Below are 9,794 nucleotides of genomic sequence, written 5' to 3'. Positions count from 1 at the left end.
ACTCAAAGGCTTTCTCTGTTTGAGGGCTTCAGATGGCCGTCTCCTCTCTCCGCCATCTTCACTGCAGAGCAGCATCAGGGGATCAGAACACGCCTCAGTCTCAACCGGTGCCAACGTGCGTTTGATTGGACCAACGTGGTCCATTTTTACTGAAATTGGCTTCACATGCTCCTAAATGGCACTTTAGGAAGATTTGAAGTTGTTTCTCGGCTTGGTGAAATCAAAGACTACACCACAACATTAACGGACATTATTAGACAGATAAATAACACATTTACAGAGTTTTGTGGATTTATGAGTGAACAGTGAGAGAAACTTCAGGCATGTAACGTTAGTTTGCATGAGTGTTTAGTAGTGGTGTACAGTTATATTATAAAAGGACAGAGTAGATAATATATGGCTATTACAAGTTTTTCTTGCTAAATGCAAAAGGCATGAAATGAAACGCAAAAAGGGCTGGGTATGTGTCAGATATGAACGATTCGTGCTTCGTGAGCGAATCGTGCTTTTGAATCGGATCTTTTCAATGAATCGGTTGACTTGGAGACAGTCGCTGTTATCCCCTTGAATGTCTTTGGTCTTACCTCTATATTATATTTTAGAAAGCATTACTTTGATGTGAAAAGTAAGAGATACAGGAGGGTCACCAAATCCGACAAGGCAACACGTTACGAAAATCTGTTACCCTCCTCTATTTCACACAAAATGGTTTAATGTTACCCACATTCATTCTGGTGATGCCTACACTCTTTTGTATATATTTTTATAATCTAGAAAGCATGTTGCTTAACAACACAGAGATACAGCAGGGTCACTATTTCAGAGATATGTATATGAGTTATAGTATCATTTAATGTAAATGCAAATAAAGTATGATAAAATTAAGCAGATTTTCTAAATGACTTAATTTTTTGTAAGCAGATTCCCCCCTGGAACAAATTAAATTGGGACAGGTGAAATCACAATAAATTCCTTTATAAATACAAATTAATAGATTTACTTATGGCTTTACTGGAACGTTAGCCCATGCCACGCCGAGCTGTGATGTAAATGATTCACTGAATCAAAAGAATCGATTCTCGGAAATGAGCCACCAGGGTCAGAGTATGATCTGATAGGGGGCAGTAATCGGTCTCTTTCTCCAAAAACAGCAGACGCTGAAGAGGAACGCTTGCAACGTCATGTGATGACGTTTTATGAGTAACGTCAGAGGAAGTTATTCCAGTAAATTCGCGTTAACTAACAAGTTAAAACCTTAGAGGCTTTATCCACTGCAACGTTAAAAACAGAGCAGTTTTTAAGCAAAGCGTCAACCTTTTCCCACCAGCACGATGATGATGATGGACGAGGATCAGCCCAGGACATTGTGAGTGCTGCTGTAGTTTAGTCGGCCGCTTTGCGAAGCCAAACTCGTGTTTAAACACGTTTATTAAAGCGGCGCACAGGTCGCAAGCACAGCGAGCCAAACTTCACACATTATGAGCTCAAGAGCATGAGTCCGTTAATTACTCAGTGTTATATATATTAATTGTTATATGGACCTGGACGTCCATGCTTTCAACGCCTGCAGCATAAGCCGGCTAGACAAACACAAAACTGGGGCAGCGGAACCGAGCCTAGCAGAGGTCTCGGACATGAACATACTGTTAGTCTTAACGCTGTTTTAATTTGTCCAGTTATATCCACATGGCTGAACTAATCTGTCCGCATTGTGAGTAATTACAGTGCAGAAGAGGCTTTTGCTAGCATACAAGTTCCGTCGGTAGCGCTAGGTTTCCGTTACCCAAAGAGCTAACTACTAAAAAAGCGCTTAAATGTTATTATACCGCCCACAGGGCCTTTATCGTGCTTTTCTTTTGTGTGAAAGATGGCATCAGAAACATAGCATATTTGCTAGGCGTCGTTTCGATCACGTATATAGCTTTAGGATCACATTAGCTGTTCGCTCTCGTGCGCTGAAAACGTGGCAGAAATGAAACCCCGCGGAATGCGCTGCTGGCGGGAGAGATGGAGGAAAAACGCAACGCAGTGACCGTGTTTCTCAGCTGGCTTTGCTCTCCTGTGTTTTTAGGTATGTCGGGAACCTCTCCAGGGACGTGACGGAGGCCCTCATCCTGCAAGTGTTCTCCCAGATCGGACCCTGCAAAAGCTGTAAAATGATCATTGATGTGAGTTAAAAGAACATCTGAAATCCAGGGATCCCACAATATTTTTTTAAATTGTGCTTTTCAGGCCTGCTAAAGTAATTCAAGTTAGTAGACTCTTAAGTGTCATGGACATATCTCTAGTTAATACACTTTTCTAACTATGTTCAGGTCTAGCTCTTTTTGAATTGATGAACCGGTTCACAAAATGGTCTGTATGATTTGATGGATGAACAGTGGATTGATCTGCATCAGAATGATTTAAAAAAAAATTGTGGTAACTGGATAGTCATGGAAATTGGGAATATTGGAAACCTGTAACTCCCAAAATCAATGCTTGACTTGGTTCATATTGGTCTTTCTTTTTAGACGGCCGGCAATGACCCATATTGCTTTGTGGAGTTCTATGAGAACAGACACGCTGCAGCAGCTCTGGCTGCCATGAACGGCAGGAAGATCTTAGGAAAGGTAAGAATATATCTCTCACAAACCCACAAAAGTAAGCTTGATGTGAAGCTTCGCTTCTTAAATGTGGTGTTAAAGCTATGGTAATGCTGTTTACTAAGATGGCACACAGAATGTGTTTAGTTAGCACATTTATAGTGTGTTAATAGGTAAATCGCTTATAACTTGTGCATTAAATCTTTCATATCATCAACTATACAAATCAAAATGATCAAGGATTTACTGCCATTTTAAAGACGTTTGCTCAGTTTGGACCAGGCCAAATAACAGAGACTTGAAGTAGTGTAAGAAGCTGCACATACGACAATGCACAGTGTCAGGTCAAAATCTAGTCGTGTTCATTGTACAAGCTCATCAAATTAAGCTTATGGCTTTAACATTGTAATATGTATTTAAATGTAGCTGAGAATATTATGGCTGTATTGGTATTTATAAGCAAAAATATTTTCCCAGAAAGTCCTTGCAACAAACCAAAACCCTTCATTTTTCCAATGCAGTGGCTCATTACTCTGTCATGTTCCAAACTTCACAAAGCATGTGAGAACGTGGCACATCCTCTTTGTTTCTTTGAGTCATCTTTTGGGTACAGGAGGTTGACCATTTTAATTTTTGTTCCCCCCTGCATGTCTGTTAACACCTAGCCTTGCTTTATAATCATCTACACCTGTACCAGGCCTTCAAATTTAGCAAATCCTTGGCAAAAATATATTCAGTGCAAATATTTGATCAGGTAATGAATGACATTTTGAAGAATAATACAAGTTGATAATATAACTCTGTTGTAAGTTTCTTGCTGTTTAGACTCTTTAACTATGTAGTAAATAATTCGAGCTTTTTTTTATTTATTTAAAAAAAATCCTTTTTCTTTAAGTGATCACCAGGGTTTTTATTTTTTTTGTCAGATTATTTCTTCTGCATTTGGAGGCTCACCATATTATGCGGCTAAGTAAGATGAAGGTGATGTTATGCTGATGTTTGTCTCACTCTTCCCGGTCTCTACTCTGCTTTCTTCCATAGGATATGAAAGTTAACTGGGCCTCAATGCCAAGCAGCCAGAAGAAAGACACAAGCAGTAAGTGTCCTCCTTATGAGATGGGGTTTAATCTGACTTTTGAATATTGCTAATGGATGCATGTGTGGTCAAACTGTAAAGCATGAATTATTTATCTGACTGTTTCACCTCGAACCATTATTGTAGATCATTTCCATGTCTTTGTCGGTGACCTGAGCCCAGAAATCTCAACAGATGATGTCAGAGCAGCCTTTGCTCCATTTGGAAAGATATCGTAAGGAGAATATAGTATGGTGTAAATCAGGTGTTATTTAAAACTCATTAGAGATTGTCTTAACATTTGGATTCTTCATTTTTGGTGCAGTGATGCCCGTGTGGTGAAGGACCTGGCCACAGGCAAATCTAAAGGATATGGTTTCATCTCCTTCATTAATAAATGGGTAAGTTTTCATGTTATTCGTTAACCTGTTGAAGCACACTAGCCCGACCTTGGGCTTGACGTCACTTTGTTTACTTTTCTTTACATTTACTATATAGACTAAAAATGTTAATAATATTAACAAATTATACATCATTTGGAAGGTCTAGGGGTTTAGTGTCAATATACAGTGTCTGTTTTATGATATAGATGCTCCAGCGACAGTAATATAGTCATTTGTGTTGGGAGTACAAATGACAACATACAAAATCAAAACGGGACTTCATACCTGTGATATGAAATCGCGACTGTGAGATGAATCGTGTTTGTCGCACTTGGGTAAACTGTCCATGACTAGAGTCCAATGGAAAACATCCAACAGCACTTTTTGTCCTCAAAAGCATTAAATCTGTGAAATATTTACATATTATACATTGTATACATCAGATTTTGTATGAACGATCTGCCCTCCATCATTGTTCTTCAAGAAATGATGCAATCTGAGCAGCTTTTGTAAAACTTTATCTGATAGTATACATTACACTCTACAAACAAATGAGCCTGCCTCAAGTTTTTTTTTCATAATAGGGTGGTAGTTTTACTCAGTATCCAAGGCCGTCAGATTTTGTGACATCTTTTTAGAGGAATAGCCAGTCATTTACTCTGTAATCAGCCATCCACTGTCTTTGTGGTAAAAGCTTGATGGACAGAACATTTAGCAAATGCGAAGACTATTCCAACAACGCACTTGATGTCTATCTTCCGCGTGTGAAGATAGTTTTATGATTATTGACGGCTGTCTCGACCATATTCATCTGCGAGCTCTTGAATGACCCACACCTGTGACTCATTGTTTTTCTGCTGCGCTCAGGTCAGGCTATCATTGTAATCCTCATCGCTGTTGTGGATCCGAGTCGCTCAAAGTTTTCCCCTCGTGAGGATGTGTTAGAAAAGAAGTGAGATGTAGAATGCATCAGAGTTGAGGCAGTGAAATCATATCGATGGTGATTTCTATGTGGCCGGAGACAAACACCCGTGGAATGTCTATGTATTGAGAAAATACTTTTTTGGAGACTGAATGCTTTCTGCTGCCTGAAGGACATGCCATCAATGACATGCCATTTGTGTATGTATGGAGACAATAGACTGTTTTTGGAGGCCGATCGCGGTCTGAATCGGTCATCATTTAGCATCTGTTTATGTAGCATGTTTATATAATGGAGCAGGGATGCTAACAATTAATCGACGATCGATAAGATTTATCAATTCAATTCTAATCAATGGTCAATTATGCAAGGTCATCATTTAAGTAGTTTTGAGGCGCGTGCAGCTCATGCACAAAATGTGCAGCAGAGACACGAGGAAAAATTATGGCAAGCACACCGTAGTTACGTATTCTAAATGTATTAATGTCTTCAAGTCATGCAATGGATTAGGTAGGCTAGCTGTTTATTGAATCATAATTAACCTAGGGTCCAAAAAATCCTCCAAATGTGATTTTACAAAACATAAGAAAGAACTACTTGTGTTAATGCCACAATAAAAGTGCATAGAATTAACAGTAATAAGATCCCGGTTGATGAATGATGATCTTTCAGTGCAGTTTAAGCTGTACACTTCTATTCTATGGCGAATGGTAAATCAAGACCCATCAATCTGAGCGATCAAACCAATCCAAGTGCACTCCAGCTGTAAAACGGTGCCTGATTACTCTCTACACATCATCCCTACCAACTATACCCACCCACCATACCCGAGATCCAGTTTCCATTGGTTGAACTTTCAAATGACGTTGGAAAACACTGCGTCATGATCGCGACGCGATCCAATCCCTGAAGTCCTATAATTGAAGCCAAGCAGCATGGCATGTCACACTGTGATCTACAATCTATCTTATGTTGTGTTTGGGCTCGTTCGAGACCATCTTTATTTAGAGCAGGTATTGATCTACTATGGTTTACTAATGTTTCATGAAAGTGCAAACAAAAACGTGGCAAAAAGCATCGTGTATATACTGCTTACACGTGCGTTGTGGCGATTTTTCATACAAATACTTGGTATAGTTTTCTAACTGAAGCAAATGTGCTTGTATTCTGCTAGTTGAGACCTTTTCAATTATATGAGACCCAGTCTGTTATGTTCGGCTACTATGATTTTACAGATAATATTTTCTTGAAAAGCATTTATTTTTCACACTATGAAAATAGAGCACTTCTAATATGTCAGCTAATTTTAAAGCACTTGTTAAGTGATGGTCATATACCCTATTCACTGTAAAGCTAAGCTTCTAAACTTTAAAAAAACACCCATTTTGTGTTGTTTAAGCAATGTAATGTGATAACTTAGCGGCCCTTCTCCGTATTTAAGAGGTTATGGTAAACGATTAATCGATTGTTAATTTAAACATCCCTGGTATGGAGACAAGAGGAGGCTGATGCTCTGTGAATGACTGGCAAACAACTTTTCCAGTCATTCACAGTTTCCGTGTATGTATGGCGACAAAAAAACCTGTTGTAAAGGGGTTTTTTTGTTTGTTTTTTTGTAAATGCTTAGAATTTCTGTGAATTTATGATAACAATAAAATGTGTGTGTGCATTTTTTTTAATGACAATGAAATTAAATTTTTTAATTTTTACATTACTTCTTTTTTAAGAAAGACTGGTTTAGTACACATTGTGTTTGTAAAAGTCACTGTAATGGCTTTCTCTAGCCCTCAGATAATTTTGTTACCAAAGGCACTTTAAAGCTCAAAGTGGCTGTTTTTAGGAAAGGCACTAGTCATAGTAAAAACCTTGCAGGAACCCCCATATTTGATTGGTTTTGTTGCAACTTACAGGATGCAGAAAGTGCCATTCAGCAAATGAATGGCCAATGGCTGGGAGGAAGACAGATCAGAACAAACTGGGCCACAAGGAAGCCATCCGCTCCCAAACCAAACAATGAAGGTAGATCAGTTTAAACTATCATTTGACAGTTTCTTTAGTTTTCAATTTCTTGACCACCTATTATGGAACTAGGTATTTATTTTTTTATCATATCATACTACTCTAAAATGTTCTCTATCTTTACTTTATAAAGCGTCCAGCAGCAAACACTTGTCCTATGAGGAGGTTCTGAACCAGTCGAGTCCTAGCAACTGCACCGTGTATTGTGGTGGCATTGCTACTGGCCTTTCAGGTTTGTACAGATGTCTAAATGTTGTTTTGAAAATTATTATGGCAATTTTTTTTATGTGATCTTTTAAGCCCTAGTCAAATTGAAAAGTTTTGTACAGTTTCAGTGAATGAGTGAGTGTCATTCAATTAAAAGGTCTTAAAAGATGAATCTTTCAAAGCACATTTCATTATAATGCAGATCTTGTATGCAGTCAGTGTGACGTTTGAACGTGTTTTTCTCATCCACTGTAGATCAGCTGATGAGACAGACTTTCTCTCCGTTTGGCCAGATAATGGAGATCAGGGTTTTCCCAGAGAAAGGCTACTCATTTGTGAGGTACGTGTCGCGCTACTACTCTAAGACTTGAAATCCTTCACCTATGCGTATATATGAAAATTTAGCATGTTGCTTTTTCAGGTTCGATTCTCATGAGGGTGCCGCCCATGCCATAGTGTCTGTAAACGGGACCTGCATTGAGGGCCACACTGTGAAGTGCTACTGGGGAAAAGAAACGGCTGATATGAGATCCATGCAACAGATGCAAATGCCCCAGGTACCCCTTTACCTTGATCTTGACCTCTTTAGAAACATGTATTTCCTCTGCCCCATTGCACACTCCTGTAAACTCAAGTCTTACTGTTTCTTCTTGTCCACAGCAGAATAAACCCACCTATGCTGCCCAACCTTACGGACAGTGGGGTCAGTCATACGGCAACGGTCAGCAGATGGGTCAGTATATGCCCAATGGCTGGCAGATGCCCACTTACGGCGTCTACGGGCAGGCCTGGAATCAGCAGGGATATAAATAAGTACAAATGTGGCTGACTAATCCCTCAGTCCAATCATTAAACCCCACTTCAGTGTGGCATCTGCCCAATGGGACTCACCATTACACCGGTTCAGGGGTTATTGAAAGGGCTGCATTCAGCCCACTGTACATTATACTCAGACCATTAACTTGGAAGGAATCCTGTCTTTTGTTTTTAGGCCCCAGGATTTTTTGTTTGTTTTTGTCAGATTTTCTTTTCTTAAAAGTACTGCATTTCGGGGACTTTAATTGTCTAGTTTTGCAACAGATGGAATGTCTTTTCAATGTGTTGAATCTGCAGGCTCAATTTAGCTCACACCTCAAATGGTGTAGAAAGTTTGAGGTTTAATATACTGCATTCTTTCTATGGAGTTCTTGTCTCTAAACCTGATTTGTTCACGAATATTTTTTTTTTCTGTCAGTACGGCTATGCTTTATATTTTTACAAGAAAGGTTTCAAGAATTGAGTCGTGTGATCCTGTTAATCCAATATAAAATATTTTATCTCGTGACGCCTAATGATAAAAAGTATTCTGCATATATAGAGGACATTATTCCGTGGCCTTGAATACTTGAGGTTTCAGAAAGTTCTTGATAAAGTTTTGGACACAATTACTAAAGCTTTTAACAAGTTGTATTAACACAGAGGTGCAGAAAACATGCTTCCTTTTTGTTCAGTTTAAACGTTAGACTTATTCATTTTGTAACATGGAATTGTTAGCTCAATTTTTAAAACGTTTTGTTTCATGTTTTTACAAAATCATGTTTGCTCGGATCAGTTGAGGGTGTGACGGCACAGCGGCTAATCAGCGGGAACGGCAGTGCTGTAGCATCTTTGTAAAGATTTTTGTAATTCTGTGTAAAATGAGGTTGTGAATTATTTCTTTAAATCTTGTAAATTCAGGGTTTGTTGAACATCTGTAATGTTATAATGTTGCATGGACATTCTGAGCTCTGTTCTTGTTACAATCTCTTGTGAAATCCATAAAAAGGTGTTCATTAGAGTTGCTGAGATGAATTTTTTCCCTCCCCGTACTTCACCCTCAAGAGTCACTGTTGAATTCACAAGCCAAAGACATTGACTACAATGATGCGAGATCTTGCATGCTTCCACCTTGCTGTATTGAAACGGGGATTGTAATGTCAGTGTTTTTGAGAGACGTAATATGGAAAGGTGAAGAAATGCGAGATGCTCCTAGGTTTCAGCCACACGCTCGAGTTGCTCACAAAGCCTAATTATATACCGGACACTGATGTTTTTCCTCCTACCATAATTCACTTTCTTTTTTTCTTGCTGGGCCCTTAAACTGAGTCATGCTAAAAAAAAAAAATGGATTGAAACAAATTGAAAATGAGCAACTGTCTTTTTTTTTTCCTTTAATTTTTCTTCTGTGTCATGTAAATTTATAAACATAGTTATTTAATGTCACTTTTTTTTCTCTCTAACTGGGATTTTTTTTAATTTGTAAAAAGCTAGAGAGATTTACTGTTATTTTTAAAACACCCCGATTATATGCTTCCATCTAATGTTGTTCTATTTACTCTATTTCATGTGTAAAAACACTTAATAATAACCATTCAAAACTACTTTCAGTTGTCTTGAGTGTTCAATGAACGAATATTTACCAGTATTTCTTTACATTTGTGTGATAATTCACGATGCTTTTTGGTGAAAGATGATTAATACAGATCGGTTGTGGGAGAGTGGGGTAAGATGTGGCAGATGCATCAAACAGAACATTAAATTATAAGAAAAAGTGTTCTGGTCATATTTTTAAAACAAAATTCTAG

The 9,794-nt window shown here is 38.4% G+C and overlaps 2 protein-coding genes across 3 annotated transcripts in view; one reads left to right on the top strand and one right to left on the bottom strand.

Annotated features, from left to right (window-relative positions):
- Nucleotides 1-105, bottom strand: part of dgcr8 (DGCR8 microprocessor complex subunit) — a 9,725-nt gene extending 9,620 nt beyond the window's left edge. Inside the window, exon 1 of the mRNA XM_084115336.1 lies at nt 1-105. This exon is cut by the window's left edge and continues 35 nt beyond it. The gene's annotated coding sequence lies outside the window, so the exon portion shown is untranslated.
- Nucleotides 106-1,133: 1,028 nt separating this feature from the next.
- Nucleotides 1,134-9,590, top strand: tia1l (cytotoxic granule-associated RNA binding protein 1, like). 2 transcript variants are annotated; one of them, XM_084115346.1, is made up of 11 exons: nt 1,134-1,366; nt 2,072-2,168; nt 2,514-2,612; nt 3,627-3,681; nt 3,808-3,895; nt 3,986-4,061; nt 6,876-6,984; nt 7,118-7,216; nt 7,447-7,531; nt 7,613-7,748; nt 7,855-9,590. In XM_084115346.1, the coding sequence occupies exons 1-11, from the start codon at nt 1,332-1,334 to the stop codon at nt 8,002-8,004; spliced, it is 1,029 nt and encodes a 342-aa protein (XP_083971472.1). In that variant the 5' UTR covers nt 1,134-1,331; the 3' UTR covers nt 8,005-9,590. The 2 variants fall into 2 exon arrangements, with proteins under 2 accessions (XP_083971472.1, XP_083971471.1); XM_084115345.1 differs by having other exon boundaries at nt 7,852-9,590.
- The last annotated feature ends 204 nt before the right edge of the window (nt 9,591-9,794 follow it).

Source organism: Abramis brama, assembly GCF_963993115.1.
Source record: "Abramis brama genome assembly, chromosome: 5".
NCBI classification, from domain to species: Eukaryota; Metazoa; Chordata; class Actinopteri; order Cypriniformes; family Leuciscidae; genus Abramis; species Abramis brama.
This window is presented reverse-complemented; position numbering and strand designations above follow the sequence as displayed.

What these genes read in the sequence shown, in the direction of transcription:
- tia1l (XM_084115345.1), top strand. Translation starts at nt 1,332, where the DNA reads ATGATGATGATGGACGAGGATCAGCCCAGGACATT. An exon ending in GCTGTAAAATGATCATTGAT is followed by an intron (nt 2,169 to 2,513) that starts GTGAGTTAAAAG and finishes CTTTCTTTTTAG; the next exon opens with ACGGCCGGCAATGACCCATA. An exon ending in TCCCAAACCAAACAATGAAG is followed by an intron (nt 6,985 to 7,117) that starts GTAGATCAGTTT and finishes TACTTTATAAAG; the next exon opens with CGTCCAGCAGCAAACACTTG.